Source organism: Bos javanicus, chromosome 7 (assembly GCF_032452875.1).
Source record: "Bos javanicus breed banteng chromosome 7, ARS-OSU_banteng_1.0, whole genome shotgun sequence".
Taxonomy (NCBI): domain Eukaryota; kingdom Metazoa; phylum Chordata; class Mammalia; order Artiodactyla; family Bovidae; genus Bos; species Bos javanicus.
Window position 1 is genome coordinate 7,942,746 of NC_083874.1, and position 20,393 is coordinate 7,963,138.

The window sequence follows — 20,393 nt, forward strand, 5'->3', positions numbered from 1 at the left end:
CTTTAGGAGGGCATTGGTGACCTTAGGAAGCTGTGGCGCAGAAGTAGAAACCAGATTCGCAGCAGTGTGGACAAGAAGGTGAGGATGTGAAGCCACCGGTTCAAGAAATTTGGCTTTGAAGGGAAACTGTGGCAGGGCCAGGTGGAGGAGGGAGGGGTTGGTTTGTTCAGGTGAATGCGGAGGGAGCAGAGGCACGGAGAGCTAAGACGGTGAAGACTGAGCAGAAAGGGGGTCGGGGGACCGGAGATCCTGAGAAGGCGGCCCGCCAGCCAGTGGGACAGACAAGGGTGTGCGTGGGCTGGCAGGCTAAGGGGTTTGGGAGTTTGAGGTCATTCTCTGAAGTAGAGGCCAAGCTCCCCTGGGGTCCCAGTGTGACTTGGTGTCACCCTCAGCAGCTCCAATGGAGGAAGAAGAAGCTGGGGGTGGTGGCACTGATCTGGTGCCTTCACAGAGGTGGCCGAGCTAGGGGCTAACCTAGAGGGCTGGGGCAGGGCTCTTTGGCTGGGAACAGTGTCATACTGAAGCCCAGTTTCCAGGGACAGCCCCCTCCCCAGGAAATGGGAATAGGGCCATCTCAGGAAAGAGTTTATTCTTTTTCTATTTTCTGATCCCTTCCAGATCTTTACCTGTGTCTCGGCCTCTGGTCCCTGCTGGCCTTATTGGAATGCCTGCTTCTGTCATTCCATACATGTGTGCAGATGGGTGGTCGTCTTGCCCCTTAAGCCCCTGCCTCCCTTTCAGTCCCCCCGCCCTCACCTGTCACTGTCTCACCTCATCCTCCTGCTCTGTCCTCAGCTACTGTCTTGTTGGGCCTCATACCACTGTCGGCACCCCACGGCCGGTTCAAGCGCCTGACACCAGTCTGAGGTGGTGACCCCACGATCTTGGGCCATGGAATAAAATCTGAGTTTCCCCCAGGGCAGATATATTTGGACTTCGTTCTCTTGGGAAAGGTGGTCAGAGCAAATACAGTGTAGAAAGTCTGGTTCAGTCTCCTCTTGAGGCCTGTTCGCCAGGGTACCTAGGCCTGTGCCGCAGCCCCATTTGGGGCAGGGGTGTGAGCTGTGCCAGCTCTCAGGTGTATGCCAGCGACTTCTGTTCCTTTCTCGTGGGTGTCAGAGCAACTCAGAACCTCACACCCTTGGCTTACTTTTTCAGCATTGCCCGCCTCTGTTCTTAGGCAGGACCTCGATGCTTGCCAGAGCACCGACTTGCCCCGCTGCCATCAGGCTGCCCCTGGGATGTGATGCGGTTCTGGTACTTCACCTGGGCCTGACTGTGGGAGCCTTGGAGAGAGTGGACCTTAATGGGGCGGCGAGCTGTGTGCAGGTGCACCTTCTCGCCTGCCCCTCTGTGGTCCTTCCTCCTGGAAACCCAGGCCCTGTCTGATCATAAGCATTTGCTTGTAAGATAGGTTTAGATTTTGGGAAAGGTATAATGGTAGAAGAGAGTTTGATTGGAAGGGCTTTTGCCACATCTACACCTGCTGTCTGATGTCTTCTGTTCAGCACTTGTAGAATAAGATCCAGAGGTTTGAGGAGTGGGTCTGCTGGAATTTTGAATTTTTGTTTTTTTTTTTTTTTAAAACTAAGAATAGTGAGGACTCTCCATTTGATTCCTCATCTGGCACTTAACCTGGTTAGTTGTTGAACTGTATCCAGATACTACTGGATCCTTAGTGATAGACTATATGTAGGTAAAAGGAATGGAAGTGAGATGAACTGGATAGAGGCTTTTGGTCCATGGTGCTTCAGTGTGACAGGAAGCAAGGGGTCCAGTTGTTGAGGCTTGAATATATTTTATGGATGTGGATAATTTCACATGGTGGGGAGAAAGTAGAAACTCCCGTGGGTTATTTTACCAGATAAGAACCACTTTTTTAAAGGTTGAGTGACTTTGCCTGTTACTTATTCTAAATTGCCACTCAGCTTTTAGCAACTCTTCTGTGAACCACTTTATCTTGGAGTCCATCCATGAGATGGCTCACTGATGCGGTGGCAGAGCTTAGGTCTGCATGTCTGTGGCGTGAGGCGGGGTGAGATCCGCGCCCCACCCATGAGTGCTGCCTGGCTGCAGAGGTGACATTGGCCTTTTTGCTCTCTCTGCTCTGCAGGATTACTATAAGATCATTAAAACACCTATGGATATGGGAACAATAAAGAAGCGCTTGGAAAACAACTATTACTGGAATGCTCAGGAATGTATCCAGGACTTCAACACTATGTTTACAAATTGTTACATCTACAACAAGGTGAGACGTGGGGGCTGATGGAGAAGCAGAAGGTAGAGGAGGTGGTGGGCACGTCTGGAACTCATGGGCAGGGGTGCGGGGTGCAGGTAGAGTGGGGTCTGGCCAGAGGAGACCGCTGGCAGCAGAGGTAGGTGGGGCCGTTGGTTTTGCGTGTGAACTGGGTTATGTGTCTTTTGAGGCCAGTAGCCTTCTGGCTGTGTTTCTCAGCCGTCCTTGTTAGCATGTGCTTCTGGAAGCATGTGCTTCTGATGCCCTTGGGACTTTGGTTCTTGAGCATGTCTAGTAGAGAAGATGTGAAAAGGACAGTAGTGAATCACTAAAAAGTTTGTTAGGAGACTCAAATTGTCAGGAAGGAATCTACTGAAATGTAGAGAAAATGTAAAGAAAGTGAAAGCTGCTTAGTTGTGTCCGACTCTTTTCGACCCCATGGGCTATACAGTCCATGAAATTGTCCAGGCCAATATACTGGCGTGGGTAGCCGTTCAGTTCTCCAGGGGATCTTCCCAACCCAGGGATTAAACAAAACGTATCTCCTGCATTGCAGGCGGATTGTTTACCAGCTGAGCCACCAGGGAAGCCCAGTTGTAAAGAAAGATGTGCTCAGACAGAAACCTACATGTGAGAGAGGGTACAGTGTGGGGCCTGCTGCATTTGCAACTGTGGACATGACCATCAATAATAGCCTGTGGCCGGAGAATCAAGTATCCCCTTGTAGGGTCTTACCTGTAGGCCTAAAGATCACATCTTAACCCAATAGCCAAGCCATTCATCTTGGCTATGCCGTGAAGCCAGATCATTTGTTTAAAGTCTCAGCTCTCATCGCTAGGTTTAAGGGAAATATGTACAGTTAGAGTTCTCCATTTAGAGCTGAGTGGGTTGAGGGATGTTACAGGTGAGGTGACAGAGTGGAACCCATGAGGCAGTAAGGAATGGGCATTTCCCCAGGCCTCAGTGAGCTGCTTTGGCAACACCCTGGGGAACGTTATTGGAGCCCTGCTCATGTATCCTATGTAATCCAAGTAATTCTGGTGAAGTTGCATCGTGTCAAGGGAGGGACCCCAGTCTGTGGTTGGCAGTGCTCGATAAATACTGCAGGCATTAGGATGATTTCTCAGGCCAGAAGTTAAAAGGCTGGAGAGGCAGCAGACTTGCAGGCCTAGGAAGCCTCTGCAGTGCCAGGTAGTATAGCTGTGTTGTGGCCCTTTGGAGTTCAAATTGGAGGACTCTGAATACGATGCTCCACACTTTGGGACCTAGGATGGGGAGCTCTTGTTCTGTCTAGAAAGGTGGGGAGGGCTTGCCAACCCTCACTGTGTGTGTCTCCTCTTTTAGCCTGGAGATGACATAGTCTTAATGGCAGAAGCTCTGGAGAAGCTCTTCTTGCAAAAAATCAACGAACTGCCCACTGAAGAAACTGAGATCGTGATAGTCCAGGCAAAAGGAAGAGGACGTGGGAGGAAAGAAGCAGGTAGGGTACCTTCAGTGGCCCTGGCACTCTTAGCTTCACATTGAAACAGCAAGAAAATTGGCTTTCTCTCTCCCCAGTTGGCTAGCCTTCTCCGAGTTCATTGGGAGACTAGAGTGGTGGGAAGACGGCTATATTATTTGCTACCTGTGTTGTTGTGTTTTGGATATGGTGGAGCCAGGTTCATCAGGGGAGCCAGCTCAGAGGGTCATTTGACCCTCCAGCGGAGTAGAAAACATTGGGCCTTGCCTTTCTCGATGGACTTCAGTTAAAAAGAAAGTGTAACTTTTTTTTTTTTTTTTTTAAGTATTTCACAATTTGAGTTCTTCATCCCACCAGTGCCATAGACCGTCTTTTTCATTTTGGGTAAAATTGATCTGATCAAGGGCAGTCTTAGTCTTAATTAATCCTAGAGCCTTAAGGTTTGTCACTTGAGTTATCTTAATCCACTTGTGTCAGAGTCATACCTGCTACTGGATAGTCTTCTGAAGTCAAACTCTCTCTGGTCTTAGCTCCCACCCCGGCCCTGCCCCCCAGCCTGACATACCATTCTGAAGGCCAGTTGGTAGGGAGTAGCCTACTCGTGAAATGTTTCTGTACAGGAAGTTTTCACAACTGCCTTCTGCATCTTGCCATCTGCAGCACCCAAGTTGCAGAAAGATGATGCTTGCAAGGTGGCCTGTGCTGTGAGTTGTTTGCTCTAAGGAGCAAGCTTTCACCTGACTTCCTGTCTTGCTTGGAAGGGGTAATTTCATGGGAGTGAAGGGGGTTGGCTATCTCCGTTGCAGTGCTGAGGGGTAGCCAAGGAGAGCTGGTCTTGAGGGTCACCCCCTTGGCTGTGGAACCTGCCCACGGGTGTCCAGTATACTCAGAACCAAGGAGCCGTAGCCTCCCTGCTGGGAGGGGTTTGGGCTTCATTCACCTGGGTAGTTGTGGGACCTTGTGTGTTTTGGCTCACCCACACTGCTGCAGGGAGGCAGTGTGAGCCAGTCCTGAAGGGCAGCAGCTGTCCATCCTGCCCCTGTGATTCAGAGGGATGGTGGGCTGCCAGTTTCCAGAAACCTTGGCTCGGGCTGCTGATCCTGGCCTCCTGCCAGAAATGCTTACTCAGAAGGCAGCGTTTCTGGGAATGAGGACAGCTCTGCCTGAAAGTGCCAAGGAATATTTTTTTGCTATCACTGTCATGGTGCTAAGTCTCAGCATGAGTTTCCTGTTCCTTTGGCTCACGCCTTCATGCTCATGAAGGGGTCTCTGTGCCTGAGTGAGGACTTGCAGCCAGGACACCCCAGGAAGTGTGGCATGTGGTGTGCCACTGCTCTTGGAGCCTCCTAGGACAGGTGGACAGATCTGTCTGAGGGCCAGGGTGTTTGGGCTGTTCCGTCTCTTAGACAAATTGTTCTGGTGACTGTGTGTGCCATGCCCATGCCACTGTGTGCTCACCACGTGTGGCAATGTCCCCACAAGGTCAGCCAGCGTGCAGGCCTGGCATCTAACCACCTGTCCCTTTTATGATTGATAGGGACAGCAAAACCTGGCGTCTCTACGGTACCAAACACAACGCAAGCGTCGACTCCTCCGCAGACCCAGACCCCTCAGCAGAATCCTCCATCTGTGCAGGCCACACCTCACCCCTTCCCTGCCGTCACCCCAGACCTCATCGTCCAGACCCCTGTCATGACAGTGGTACCTGCCCAGCCGCTGCAGACGCCCCCGCCAGTGCCCCCCCAGCCACTGCCCCCACCTGCGCCAGCCCCCCAGCCCGTGCAGAGCCACCCGCCCATCATTGCAGCCACCCCACAGCCTGTGAAGGTGAGCGTCCTGTGTATGTGTGGCCCAGCCTGGCCACTCTGTAGGTCCCGCCACGTCAGCTAAAAGAACCCCTTTCCCACCCCCCCAGTTGCAGTGAGGCTTACAGGAGACAGTCACCCATCCTTACCAATGCTTCTGGCTCCCAGGGCACTTGTGGGTATTTCAAGGGGGCATCAAGCTGTGTTTAAATCAGCACAGCCCGAAAGCTGTTGACCCAGAGATCCCATAATTGAGTAACACCTTCCAGGTGGTTGCTGCCCCCTTCCCGGTTCTAATGTAGACTGTGTGTTTGCAGATGCCGTCTAAATAGTCTCTGAGTGTGCCTTCCGTGGGTGGCCAGTGACAGGGGTGGGCTCTGGGAGAGGTCCCTGGCCTGTGGGAAATTGCTCTCAGAAGTCTCTTTGGCCTCTGGTGAGCAGATCCCACACTCGGTTATGTGCTTTCTCCTGCCACTGGCAGGGTCCTGTCCCAGCTGCAGAACAGAGTGGTGGGACAGGGTCTCCCTGTTTTCAGTCCTTCACCTTTGGGCCCTGTTCCTGTTGAGAATTGAGACCCTAGAAAGGACTTGGCTTCAGGAGTGACCCTGAGGGCCCGCTGTGCCAGCCACTGCCTCTGACCATGCCTGTTGCGCCTGTGCTCTTGGCAGACAAAGAAGGGGGTTAAGAGGAAAGCAGATACCACCACCCCTACCACCATTGACCCCATTCATGAGCCGCCCTCACTGCCCCCGGAGCCTAAGACTGCCAAGCTGGGCCCCCGGCGGGAGAGCAGCCGGCCTGTTAAACCCCCGAAGAAGGACGTGCCTGACTCGCAGCAGCACCCGGCGCCAGATAAGAGCAGCAAGGTCTCAGAGCAGCTCAAGTGCTGCAATGGCATCCTTAAGGAGATGTTCGCCAAGAAGCACGCGGCCTACGCCTGGCCCTTCTACAAGCCCGTGGACGTGGAGGCGCTGGGTCTGCATGACTACTGTGACATCATCAAGCACCCCATGGACATGAGCACAATCAAGGTGAGTGGATGCGTTCAGGACAGGAAAGGCCAGCACCTCTGAGGCCTGTCCAGGAGGAGAGCCCAGTCTCAGGAGCTGTCTAAATCTCCTCACCAACCCAGAGTGGCCTAGTGCCCCCTGCTGGGGGTTGTGGAGGCGTGCAGCCCCCGAGATCCTGGGACCCTGCTGGTCGCGGACAGCAGTGCTGCCCCTGCCCCCATCTGAGGCCAGCCATCTGTGGTCCCGAGGCCCAGTGCCCATAGCCACCTTTGCGTGGCAGGCACAGGAGGGTTTGGACAGTGGTGACTTTGACAGGCTCTTGAGAGGCACGTGAGTGCTGGCATTTTAAATATATATATACATATATGTTTTTTTCTTTGGCTGTGCTGGGTCTTAGTTGCAGCACATGGGGTCTTTAGTTGCAGCATGCAGGAGCCAGTTCCTTGACCAGGGGTTGAACCAGGGCCCCCTACATTGGGAGCTCTGAATCTGAGCCACTAGACCACCAGGGGAAGTCCCAAGTGCTGGCATTTTCTTGGCATTTTTGATTTTGTTTATTTTAAGCCTTTGGCATTTTTTCCATGTGGGAGTGGAGTAAACCTGTCCAAACTTGGGCAGAGCAGAGGACATTGCTGTGTTCCTTTTGATTGGTGTCCTGTCTGACGTCAACAGGACAAATACAGGCCAGGTCAGAACTAGGGCCAGCCCTCTCTTTACAGTTAGTTGTAGCTTAAGCTTCGTCTCTCTGGATCCTGTGTACTCTTGCCAGGCACAGTGGGTTAGACACTAGCCTTGAGACTTGCTGTTAGAGTATCTCTGTGTCCGCTTGATGCTGAGGACTGAGGTAATAACTTCTCCCCATTGAGGTCTGGGTTAAACTCCGAGCCATTGAGAAGTTGACTTGCTCCTGCAGACAGCCCTTCTTGGAGCATAGGCAGCCGTGACTAACCAGGACCCGTCCTGTCTTTTTAAGTCTAAACTGGAGGCCCGTGAGTACCGTGATGCTCAGGAATTTGGTGCCGATGTCCGATTGATGTTCTCTAACTGCTACAAGTACAACCCTCCTGACCATGAGGTGGTGGCCATGGCCCGCAAGCTCCAGGTGAGGCTCTGGGGCAGCTCCGGGTGTGGCGTCCTGCAGCAGAGCAGGCTGGGGTCCTGGGTGGGCCAGGCCTCTGTGGGCCTCAGCAGGTTTTACTTTTGTCGCTTGCTTTGGTATAATGCCATGTTGCTTTGGAAGAGTAGACTCAAGTCAGAGTAATACATATATTTTACATTGGGATTATTTCCTTTTGATTAAGGTAGGGTGGTTGGTTTTGGTCTTGGGCATTTTGGGTTTTGGGGTGTTCCACTGAAAGCCCCCCCAACCCCCCACCCCCACCCCCCTGCATTCGATTCCCCTTGGCCGGAAGAGTGCGCATCCTGTGCATGGCCCAACTCTTCTCCAAAACAGACCTGTCTCAAGTCGGCGAGGGACACTCTTGCCAGGTAGACACTTTGTCCCAGCTGTGAGCTGAAGTAGCTGCTCATTTGTGGGCATTCACTGGAGCCTTGAGAGCCATGATGCGTGCCTTCCCGCTGCAGCGCGGCTGCCTCTAGACGTTCTGTGTGGCTACGGAGCCCTAGTGGGGTGGGATTCTGGCCCCTTCAGGTTGATTCTAGGTGGTGTGTGCTGTGGAGTGCACACGTGGGTGGGGGCGAGGGGGCAGATTACAAAAGAAACGCGTGAACTAGCTCTTTTCTTTTTTTGTTTGTTTTTTTGTTTTTAAAAAGAAACAAGGAACAACTATGCCCAAATTTTAGCAGAGACATGTCTTTTGAGTAAAAAGATCAGGAGTTAAAAATTATGGAGAATAAAGTCAACATTTAGTACTGTTACCTGTTTTCATTATTATAATTTTTTGAAATCACATATAATGAAAATTCTCAGCCTCTTCTCCCCAAGACCCCAGGTTGCACTTCTGCTTTCAGGGTCAGAGCAGCCTGGACCACCCGTTGTCACACGGTCCAAGTCACACATCCTGCGACAGGCTCTCCTGGGGTCCTGGTGGGGCTTCCTCACCCCAGGCTTTTCTCTGTCAGCTGTGGAATGCTTCCAGAAGCGAGGACTTGCACAGGGCCTTTGATGGCCTTGAGTCGGTGTCTGTCGGAGACCACTCCGGCTCTGCTGTCCACCTGTCTCCTGGCTCCGCTAGCTTCACACACTGTCCCACACTCACCAGCATGTTGTCTCCTGTGTCATCGTCTTGGAGCCAAGATGTTCTTTCACTTGGGCTTGTCTGGGTCAGCCTTTGGTGTCCTGAAACTCTAGGTATTTAAAAAGAAAAGAACACCTGACTAGTATGAACCTGGTTATTGTTAATTAAACATGCACTCAGACTTGAAGGTTCTGATTTATGCTGACTGTGTATTACTTTATTTGAGGTTTTCTGTTTTTGGAAGGGGCACTCTCTTCAGTTTGGTGCTGTGTTGTCTGCTTTCCTCACAAGGTTGCCTTTTCTATTTACTTTTGCATTTGCCATCCTAGCTGCTCAGGCGTCATACCTGTGCTGCAGTTCTCAGACATCACCACCAGGTGGCAGTGGTTCCCTCAGAGCCACACAGACACACACACAGCATTTTTCTTGTTCTGGAAGTGCCATGAGCATGCCCAAACATGGGATCTACTCATAGCACGGACACTGAGGTGTTTGCCACATGGCAGCTCTTTTCTAAATGTTGGTTCCAGATACAAGGCTGGAATGGGACAAGGTCCTTGCCCTCGAGGAGGGTCCACTTAGGTGGGAGGCAGAGGGCAGTGCCCAGTGGGCGACTCAGTGCAGGGCTGCCTCTGCCCCCAGCTTGCTTTGCCCTTCACAGGGTGGGTCTCCATGCTACTGAAAGTAAAACGCCTGGAAGCAGGTTGGGGTGTCTGCTTCGGCAGAGTTGACGTGGCAGGTCCCTTGTGGGCATTTCTAGAACACACTTCCTATATTTTGTAGCATTTAGAGGTTTGTTTTTCTTCTTTCTTTCAAAGTTCTCCAGGATCAGCATGGTTTAGGGGGCTAGATTGCCTACTGGGGAAGAGGAGCAAAAAAATTCTGGCCCTTGTGTGTGTCAGTAAGAAGAGTTGAGACCTGCTGTGCCCAGGGGCTGAGGTTGACCCAGAAAGTTTTACTGGAAAGGATCCACTTTATGTTTTTTGTCCAGCCTCCAAATGCTGGATCTTTAGAAAGCCCACATCCCACCTCCTGGCAGCTGTGGTCACAAAGATAGCTAGGAACCCTTGGGTTCACAGTGTCCTTGGGAACCTGCAGTTGACTTGAGCTGAGGGTTGCTAGCCTAGCTTCTGGGCCCAGAGCTGCTGCTGGTACTGTCCATTGCTCTCTGTTCTGCTGTGAAGGGAGGGGTAATTTAGGAAGTTTTGTGCTTACGTGGATTACCAGAGTTTTATTTTAGCAGAAAGTGCAAATTCATGGTGGTACACAGTTGTTTTACAGCAAGGGAAAAACATTAAACTGAGGAAGGTACATACATAGCCAAGGCCCCAGTGTACCTCCAGTGTATGTATGGTTGTGTGTGTTCGTGTGTGTATCTTGAGTGTCCCCTCATGGCTGCATCTCCAGCACCTGGGGCCAAGTGGGCCTCCATGGCCTGAATTCTACTTCTCACTTGCATGTCCCCAGCCCCTGAGCCTGGTATGCCCAGGTATGGCTAAGCCCGAAAGCAGTATCCAGGTGGGGCAAAGACGGGCTGACTGGACAGCACCTCCCCTTTGGTCTCCAGCTGTGCTCAGCTGAAGGCTGGTTTGCCTGGGAGTCTTTGGACACCACCGCCTCCCAGCAACTGAGCGTCTCTGTCACTAAAGAGGGTAGGGAGCTTCCTCCATGAGTCTGATAAAGTCCAGAGTAGATGGCCCTGGTCAACACTATAGTGAGAAGAGATGCTTGCTCTCGGAAGCCAGGGTTCTCTCTGATGTTGAGAATTGCGATGTGGCCCAGGTCCTTGGAGTGGGATGGAGGTCATGTCATACTAGGCAGAGTAGATGGGTACACCTCAAGACACTAGCGTCCTAGCACAGAAGGCCTGAGCCCTGCTCCCCTGGTGTGTGCTGCTGATCACTGCTCCTTCCTGTCACTCCCCCCTTCTGAGACACTTGCCCTGGGTGCAGCTCATTGGGTTTTACTGTCTCTTGCCTGACCCCACGCCACTTTGACCTTTCTCTCATTTGTACCATCCTGTGTGTCTGCAGCCTTTGTTACCCTCTTCTCATTCTTAGGTCTCAGGTTCCTCCACAGGCTCTTGGCCAACTCTTGCTGTTTCTGCCTTAGCGCTTAGGACACATTATAACAATCTGTGTTTGCCCCTTAAGGACAAGGAGCACATCTGTCTTGTTTACCACAGAGCAGGTGCATGTTCGGAGAAGGCAATGTCACCCCACTCCAGTACTCTTGCCTGGAAAATCCATGGACAGAGGAGCCTGGTAGGCTGCAGTCCATGGGGTCGCTAGGAGTCGGGAACGACTGAGCGACTTACACTTTCACTTTCATGCATTGGAGAAGGAAATGGCACCCCACTCCAGTGTTCTTACTTGGAGAATCCCAGGGATGGGGAAGCCTGGTGGGCTGCCGTCTATGGGGTCGCACAGAGTCGGACACGAGTGAAGCGACTTAGCAGCAGCAGCAGCAGGTGCATGTTTGTCTGGGTCACTTGGGAAGGTTTTCTGCAGCAGCCCTTAGCTCACTGGCACACAGGCCCAAGTGTGTCCCCGGGGTGTCCCCCCTAGGGCTGGAGCAGACACGGGGATGATGGATCGTTCAGCTGGGCACAGCCCAGGAGGCTGGTGGCCCATTTGGCCTTCTGTTCCATGCTCCTTGCTGTTTGGTTTTGGGGCCTTGGTAGGTCAAGGGCCAGAAGCAGCCAGGGAGTGGAAGGAGGCTTCATTTCCACAGCAGCTGTAACCTGTGGGGCAAGAACAGGGGTGCCCTTGTGGTAAGGTAGAGCTCTCTGACGGCTGGCATGGGGGCTGGTTCACAAACTAGTGACACACGTAGCTTCTACTTGGTAAAGGATCACCTCCCAGCAGCACCAGGTGCTTGCAACTGTCCTGTCTTGGGGTCCAGCTGCCCCACCGCCTTCTTAAACACACTTCTCCAAGTGTGGGCCCGGTTCTTCTAGATGCTTGTGGGGGGCAGTCGTGGGCCCCTGCCCACATTCAGGGGCCCTGTGGGCAGAGATGGGCTTGCCCACAGGTCTTGCACCTGGCAATCTGAACAATGATAGTGTCTGGTCATCTCTCCTGTTTTTCTTCTTCATTGCCCTTGGATATGCTCCAGGATTTATTTCTGAATAAATATAGAAAGCTATTGTCCTTCTTAACCTCAAACCCACTCAGCAGAGTTCAGGCAGGCACCTTATTTGAGAGGAGAAACTGCCTTGGAGGAGGTCAAACTGAGTAATCTGGAGCAGAGGGAACAGTCCCACAGTCTGCTGCCCAGATCATGCTTCCCCATGTCTCTGGGTGGGGAAACCTGAAGATGTGTCTCTAGAGCATCGAGAGAGTCTCCTAGGTTGCGCCCTGTCAAACACACCCCAGTTTGAAATAGCAGCCTTGCAGTTTGACCCTGTGGCCCTTCTGGGCCCTGCTGTTCTCTCAAGCATCAGCTCGCGCTTGAGAAAGGTCCCCCTGCTTCTGTTGTGTGAGTTGCTGTATTAAACTGGGCTTAAAACAGGTCTCAACATCCTGCTAGGGAAACAGCTCTGTTCCTTCCACCACTATCAGTTCTGAGTCGTCATTGGATTTCTGGTGACAAAGTCCCTTGGGTAGAGAGGGAATGGCCAGCTGGCAGGCGAGGCAACACACAGTTGAACCCCTGGAGCCCAGGAAGGATTGCTGCCCCGCTGGGTTCTGTGACCCATGCAATTCCATCAGATTTCTGAATCTCAGAGTTGAAAGGTCTTGGGATCTCCTGGGGTAGGATTTGGTGCTCAGTCCACCCAGGGTCTCTGCTCAGGTAGCTTTCGCCTCACAAAGCCAGCCCTCTCCCATAGCCGGTCTGCAGTGCTTCACACCTTTTCTGTACTTTTCTCGTATTGTGTCCTGGAGATGCCATCGCCAGTGAGGACCCGATCACTGCAGGCTGTGGGCTCTACGTGGGGCACACTCCCACCTTGGGGCCTTCACTCCCTCTGGAACTCTAAACCTGCAGGCCGTGTCTGCTGCCTGTGGGGATGTGACCCGTGAGAGAGCCTCCTGTTCTGTTCAGTATTGTGCCCTGCTGCCCAGCCCAGCGTCTGGCAGGCTCCCCTGGGGGGTGCTCACTGAGCACCAAGCTGTCAGGAGCCTCAGAGCACTTTCTCTGCGAGTCTGTCCAGGTCTGCAGCTGTCAGGGGTGCCCAGCCTGATGTCCTCATTGGGCCAGCCATCTACTGTGAGGTGGGTCCTTAGGCCACATCTCTCAGGGAGTGGGCATCAGGCCATGTTGGGAGTGCCTTTCACCTCCAAGTGAGATTTGAGAGAGGAGTTTTGGAAGAACTACTGGGAGCCCTTGCACACGCTTCAGCTTAGTGGCAAGAAGGGGGTCACCGCTGACCCAGCCCTCTGCTTCCTGTCGAGTCAGCTCTCCTAGCCAGGAATGGCTTGGTGTGGGGCCACAGTCCAGGTGCCCGCCTCGGGCACCTAGCAGCCCTCATGGGCACGGCTTCCCCTCCCTCCCCCACCTCCAGGATGTGTTCGAGATGCGCTTTGCCAAGATGCCAGATGAGCCCGAGGAGCCTGCAGTGGCCGTGTCCTCTCCAGTGGTGCCGCCTCCCACCAAGGTTGCTGCCCCGCCCTCCTCCAGTGACAGCAGCAGCGACAGCTCCTCAGACAGTGACAGCTCCACTGACGACTCCGAGGAGGAGCGAGCCCAGCGGCTGGCCGAGCTCCAGGAGCAGGTGAGGGCAGAGGCAGCCCCGTTCTCCATCCAGCTCCCACCTCTGGCCTTGCCAGTCCATGGCCCGGGCAGCCCTGCTAGAGGGAGGTGTCCGCATGATGCCCTTGGCTTTGCATGCCACCAGGTCCCCCTGTGCCTAGTCAAGTGCATATTGTTCATACTTATATGTACACTGTGGGTATGGATGTGGGCTGATGTGGCCGTTCTCTGGGCAGAAGTCAGGCTTCTGGAACTTCTGGTGTCTGGAAGGAGGTGGTTGAGCCAGTTTGTCCGTCTCCTGGGGCCTCCTGGATGGTCATCTCCCTACAATTTGGCCTTTAGAGCCCACACATGTCTATACACTTGCCCAGCCACTTTAGGGACCCTCTTCCTGGGACCAAGGATGGTCATGGGGCTTGAGTGTCAGCTCCTCTGACAAGGAGGACACTGGTCTGCCTTGGGGGTTCAAGGGTCTGGGTGGGCCTGTGCCCCGCGGATAGCTGGTGAGATGGCAGGTCATGACAAGAGTGTGTCTTGCTTGTCTGCACCACAGCTCAAAGCCGTGCACGAGCAGCTTGCAGCGCTTTCACAGCCCCAGCAGAACAAACCAAAGAAAAAGGAGAAAGACAAAAAGGAAAAGAAAAAAGAAAAGCACAAAAAGAAAGAGGAAGTGGAGGAGAATAAGAAAAGCAAAGCCAAGGAACTTCCTCCCAAAAAGACCAAGAAAAATAACAGCAGTAACAGCAGCACGAGGTCTGTGGCCGCCCCGCCTGACAAATGCCCCCTCCCTGGGACGGGCCTTGAGGGGAGGATGGTAGGGCATGGTGGGCAGCGAGATGCCCCCAGCTCACCGGTCTTGGTCTCAGCCACAGCTCCGCACTCACAGAAGGGTGTTGCCAGCGTCCCCTGTCCCCTGTGAAGACCACTGGGAGGGGGTGTAGAAGCCTCCCCAAGCCCTAAACGAAGGGATGGGTGCCCCACTTTCCTGCAGAGACCCATTCCTAACGGTATCTGCATCACCCCTTCATAGCAAGAAGGAGCCAGCACCCTTGAAGAGCAAGCCCCCTCCCGCCTATGAGTCGGAGGAAGAGGACAAATGCAAGCCCATGTCATATGAGGAAAAGCGGCAGCTGAGCCTGGACATCAACAAACTGCCTGGCGAGAAGCTGGGCCGCGTGGTGCACATCATTCAGTCGCGGGAGCCCTCCCTCAAGAACTCCAACCCCGACGAGATCGAGATTGACTTCGAGACCCTGAAGCCATCCACCCTGCGTGAACTGGAGCGCTACGTCACCTCCTGTTTGCGGAAGAAGAGGAAACCTCAAGGTGCCCTTTGGCCCTCTGGGGTGGGGCTGGGGCGTTCCCAGTCCCGGGTGAGGGAGAGGGCTGGCAGGTGGGGCCAGGCGCTGCCCTTGCACCCCTATTAGCCAGACCCATTGGCACCTTTAGTTAACTTGGCCTTCCAATCCCGGCCCTCTCCCTCTGCAGGCTATTTAAATTTCTGATTATGAAGTCTGTGTCCTCGACATAGAAGCCTCTGGAGGGTTGTGACATCAAACTCGACCCTAGGCTGTGGGGCGCCTTTCTTGACCTCTCTGGCAGATGGCCCTTGGGGTCTTAAGCCTTGCTCTGACCAGCAGCAGCCTTCATCCTCAGTTGCCACTTCTGAGTCTTCCCCAGAAGGCACCCCCCCACACACACCTCTTTGGGGTCTCTGGGGTGGGGGACATGGCTAGGAGAAAAGCATTAGATTGGCACTGCACCTGCCTGCTGTCTTCTCTAGTTCCTTGTGACCCGCTCTGCGAGTCTTTGAAGTGGCTCTTTGGTGTTATCAGTGCCTTGTCTTGGCTCATAGTTTTGTCTCAGGACCAGTAGAATTTAGGATCTGAGTCAGGGTTTTGCACACAGCCTTCATTCCAGCCCAGACTGACTTGGGGTCCTTGGTACTCCCTCCCCTCTGTTCAGGGTGTCACACAGTGACACCGAACCTCACTCTGCACGCTGAGGTGCTGGGAGGTCCCCTGGGGCCTTTTCCTTGTCTTGCTTTGTCTCTGGTTGTTGTGTCCCCTTTAGGTCTTCTCCCCACTGCCAGAAAAGTAGCTGAGGGAGCATACTCCCAGCAGTGCCTTGTTAGGGAGTCCCCTCCTGTCCTGGTCTCCTGATCCTCAGTGAATCCTGTGAGAGGGAATTTTGAGAGATTGAATGGGCCTTGAAAGTTGAGTATAAGCCAGGATTTTGGCTGGCATGGGTGGTGCCAGGCTAGCTGCACCCTTGGGAAGTGTGGGTTGGGCCGGGGTCTGGAAGGACAGCAGCCGGTCTTTGGGAGCAGCCCTCTGGCTCATGGGGCTCTGGGCCCTGCCTGACTCTGTTGTCCCCGTTGCTTTATTGCAGCTGAGAAAGTTGATGTCATTGCTGGCTCCTCCAAGATGAAGGGCTTCTCATCCTCAGAGTCGGAGAGCACCAGCGAGTCCAGCTCCTCTGACAGCGAAGACTCTGAAACAGGTTAGGTGTCTTTGATGTTGTCTCACCACACTCCTGCCTGTGTTCCACGCTGTGTCCAGGCTACCAGAGAGCAGAGACGGCAGTCATAAGAACCTGCTGGGCCCTCCCGTCTGTCCATCTTCCTGGTCACCATGTTGACCTCTACCTAGGGTGGTGGGTATCCCAGCACCTACCTCCACCCCACCCCTGACCTGGGCTGGGGGCGGAGACCAGTGGCCAGTGGTATTAACACTGCAGAGCCCTGGGAAAGGAGGAATAGGGGCAGATGATGGAATTGATCTTGGCGTGACCCCGCCCAGCCTCAGAGTCCCCCGGCAGCACTGTTGCATGCAGCTCGGCCCTTTCCATTGATGTGCTTCGGCAGGGGTGGAGCAGCCTGCTTTTGGCCCCGCTGTTCCCGGGGCTTAGAGCACTGCCATTCTCCCCGGAGTTTGCTCGCTGCTGCATTGGCTGCTCCTAACTGCACGCACTTGGACATGCGTGTCCTGTATTTCTTAACAGTTCGTTCTCTCCATGCTCCACGGGCGTGCACGTGTGCCCCCTGGTGCGGCTAAGCAGCAGCCTTGACGTGGGAGGCGGGGGCAGGTGGAGATGCTGAGAGCTGTGCCGGTGGTGGGGCAGGGGACCTTTCCTCCAGACACAAGCATTTCTGGTTATTCTTGGGAGCTGATGCTCAGACTGGCCCAGAGGAGAGGCTGAGAAGAAGCCTGGTGACTAGGCTGCTCTGAGGTGGAGCTGACTTCTGTGTCTGGGTGAATAGGGTTGTTGGTGGGCAGGCAGGTGTCTTCATCGGCTGAGTTAGCAGTCTGCAAACCGCCCACGAGCCTGCCTTGGGCCAGTCCCTCCAGGCAGGCTGCAGTGTGCACCTCACAGTGGGCAGCAAGGCTCCTGGCGTATTCTTCCGTATGCCTAATCCTGTCTCTGGTACTTTACTGTAACTGGAAGGAAATGACAAGCTCCACTTAGTTCACATAGATAGATAATGTGATCCGGTGGTGCCGAGGAGGTATGAGGATTACTTGCAGCAGTTGAAGAGTGGTGCTGCTCTGAGGTGTGTGGGTCTTGTGGGGCAGGGGTCCCCTGGACCTTGTCACTGTTCCTTTCCCTTTGTAAGGACTCTAGGTTTCCCAGGGGACGGGGGAGGGGAGCCTTCTCTAGGACATCAGTGCTCTGGACTACCTCCTTTCAGTGGGCCCAAGTGATGTGAAATCCATTGAGGATATTCTGTATTTATTGAGCTCCTGTTGTATGCAGAGACTGCTGTGGGTAGTTTGCTGGTCATGTCTCTATCCTTTACCCTTTTTCTTTCTTCCTAACCAGCTCCCTTTTCCAGTGTGTTTTTAAAATCTGCTGGCCAGTAGGGGGAGCCATACCCCGTGCTTGCTGAGGCAGAGTGGGGCCTTGGGCCAGGGCCCAGTGCACTGGCCAGGGTGAATGGCTGTATTCTTGGGCCTAATTAGCATTCCAGGTGGCTGCTGACCTCTCACTCTCAGTTCCAGCCAAACCTCAGGTTTGCCTTTGCTTCTGGGGTTTTGTACCTCCTGTGTTTTCTAGCAGGCTTCTCCTACTAGGGGTTTTGCAGCCTTTTCCCCTAAGGATCTGAGCAACCAGAGAAAACCCCAGAGATTCAAATTGGCAGAGGACCTGAGGGCTAAAACCCGCGCGACCAGGCCCACGCCTAGCGTGGCGCCTTACGGCATCGTGACCATCACACCTTGGTGTCCCAGTCCTGAGTTCGGACTGTGGCCTTTGTCCCTGACTCCTGAGCTTCTGAGTGCCCTGCACCCCGCCTGATGCCACCTCCTGTGGAGTAACCATGACGGCATTTCCAGCAGCTCTCTGCTGCTGCCGAGACTTTTTTTTTTCCTTCACATTTTTCCCTCCTTTAAAGAAAGTGGAAAGATTGTGCAACAAGTAATCTGAGAGTCCTGGGAACAGCTGTCCTGGCGGGAAAGAGGGCAAGATTTACAGTCTTGGAGCCGCCAGCCTGCAGGCTCCCAGGCTCCAGCAGTCCAGCCCTGGCGGCTCCCTCGGCTGCCTCAGCTCCTTCTTCTCCCCAGGCGCCCTCCCCACCTTGAGTTTTGCGAGGCCGTTCTTTGTCTTTGTGGTTCTGCCTTTTCCTTTGCCATCTGTGTGCTCCGGGGACCGACTGAGAGCTTCTGCTCTCGGGAGGGACCAACCCTGTAGGTTTGTGCCCTGCACCTCAGGTGCCCCAGGCTCCAAGTGGGAGCCCGTGTCCTGGTTCCAGGGGATGGGCTGTCTGCCACCACCCTCCTGCACAGGAAACTGCTTACTTGCTGGGTGGTTCCTCATGTGGGGTCCATGGAGCTGGGTAGATTGCTGTGACTAGGTACAGGTGGTTCTGCCTTGGCAGGGAGGGGTGTGGGGGCCTGGTGGGGGGCACTGGGGGGATTTCTCTTGGTCTCTGGGGGCTTAACTGTTTCGCCCTTCTTGTTCTTGTGTTTCCATTTGGATTAGAGCCGAAATTCCTGAAGGGCCTGTATTTGTCAGTTCTGCCAACACAGCCCCAGGACTCAAATCACCAAAAGAAACTGACCAGAGGCACTAACTTGGGGCTAGGGCAGTGGTACGTGGTCTCATCTCTGGCCACTGTCCATAGACAAGGATGCTGCCAACTGCTCAGGACAGGGGGGCTGGCTGTTGGGACAGGGCTACTGTTCAGGGATGCAGTGCATCCACAGACTGGGGTCAGAGGGGAGGGGGGGTCTTTCCGCCCCAGGCACCATGTGCTCCTCCTCCCGTGAGCAGCAGGCAGCACTGTTGGCCAGACCCACCACATCTTTAGAACCCAACTGTTACCTGAGTCATAGTCTTCCATTGAGCTTTGATTGTGCTTAAACTCTGAATCTGCTTGAGAGGTTTAGTATTGGGACAAAGACAGTGGTACAAGGGCCACCCTCCCACTACCCCTGAGCCAGCGTAAACTTTTACCCCATCCCATTGCTGATTGATGTCTGGCTCCTCCCCAGTGCTACCCACAGGTTTTATGGGCACACAGGGCTGGACACCACCTCCTGTCCCTCTCAGGAGCATCCCTAGCCTAGGCTAGGATAGGAGTTCAGAGCATTCTCCTGGACTTGGTTTTGGTCTTCTAGTTGCAGAGAGAGCATGCACCAGCTATTTTAGTCTCCTGGTTTCCTTTTCCCAGGATTGGAGCATGTGGGTGTTTCTTAATAGCTCCAGGGGGAAAAGGAATGCTTTATGTTTTGGAAAGATTTGAGCTGGAAAGTGCAGACAGAGGCCGTGGGGCATTCTTCCTAGACAACCAACCTCAACTTCCGCGACCCTGGGTCTTGGAATGACTCGGTTCCTGTCCCATCTTGAGGCCTGCTGCTGCCCACTCCAAGGGTGTGATGCTTGCTCTTGGGGAAGGGCTGAGTCCCTGGCGGGGGTGGGGATAGGAAGAGATCTGGAGGATGGGGCTATAGCCAATCTGCCTGCAGTGCCAGGCGACCCCTCACACCCACACACATGCAGGGAGGGATGCAAGGGCTTCCCGGGCGAGGGCGCGCCTTGTGGAATGTGCCTTGAATGAGAGAGCAGCCGGTGGGCGGGTTTTTCCCACACACACACACACACTTGGGGATCATGGGAGTGCAGTGTTGGTTGCATCCGTGATTCTAACAGAAGCATCTGCTCTGCTCTGTGGGTGGGAAAGAGCCCCAGCCCCTCTCCCCAGTCAAAGGAAGCTGCATTCGATGCCTGGGAAAAAAGAAAGGACAACTTTCTTCCTCAACTTGTTTTTATTTTTAATTTGTTCTCTTCCTTAACAGTGTATGTCACTGGCTCCTCTTTTTTATAGTTTTGCTTGTTTCTTGGAGTTCAGAGGAATGCAGAGGCTAGTTAGCTAGAGGTCCTGCACTCCAGAGCTCCTTTCTTAGGGGCATTCCCTCCTTCCAGCTGAGCCCCAAGGCAGGGTCAGCATTACCTCGCTGAGATAGGGTGCAGAAAAGTGGACCCTGGAGGGTAAGGACAGAATCCGTGGGTGCCCAGTGGGTGTGGCACACCACGCAGGACTTCAGAAGTGAGGCAAGGAGAGGACAGGCGGGGTAATCTCTCAGCCGCAGAGCCCAGCAAAGGAGACCCCAGCACGCAGTGCACACACATGGAGCTCGTTACTGGAAGCCATTCTGTCTAGAGGCATGAGCGGGCTCAGGCGGTTCTGGAGACATCTGTGCGTGCCTGATCTGAGGCCCTTTTCAGGGGAAGGTGGGCCTGTCCCCACCCGCAGCTGGCCAGGCAGGGGTGGAACTCCCAGTTGCGGCGCTGTCTTCTCGTGCCCTGACAGCAGGCGGGGCACCGGAGGCTGGCTTGGTCTGCAGTTCTTCTGTTCTTTATGACTTGAACGGTACATTCCACACCATTTCTCTCACACTGGTTTCTCTCTCCCTCTACGTAGGTCCTGCCTAATCATTGGACACGGACTCTTAATAAAACGGTCTTCAGTTCCAGATTCCTTCCCAG

The 20,393-nt window shown here is 54.0% G+C and overlaps 1 protein-coding gene across 2 annotated transcripts in view; it reads left to right on the forward strand.

The window, feature by feature from the left end:
* The window catches only part of BRD4 (bromodomain containing 4), an 87,586-nt gene that overhangs the window by 55,495 nt on the left and 11,698 nt on the right, over positions 1 to 20,393 (forward strand). For both annotated transcript variants that reach the window (XM_061421789.1, XM_061421790.1), the window contains exons 3-11: positions 2,114 to 2,251; positions 3,584 to 3,719; positions 5,236 to 5,525; positions 6,172 to 6,534; positions 7,487 to 7,609; positions 13,213 to 13,428; positions 13,960 to 14,159; positions 14,437 to 14,732; positions 15,798 to 15,908. In XM_061421789.1, the coding sequence (XP_061277773.1) occupies positions 2,114 to 2,251; positions 3,584 to 3,719; positions 5,236 to 5,525; positions 6,172 to 6,534; positions 7,487 to 7,609; positions 13,213 to 13,428; positions 13,960 to 14,159; positions 14,437 to 14,732; positions 15,798 to 15,908 (1,873 nt within the window). The remainder of the gene's footprint in view (positions 1 to 2,113; positions 2,252 to 3,583; positions 3,720 to 5,235; positions 5,526 to 6,171; positions 6,535 to 7,486; positions 7,610 to 13,212; positions 13,429 to 13,959; positions 14,160 to 14,436; positions 14,733 to 15,797; positions 15,909 to 20,393) is intronic.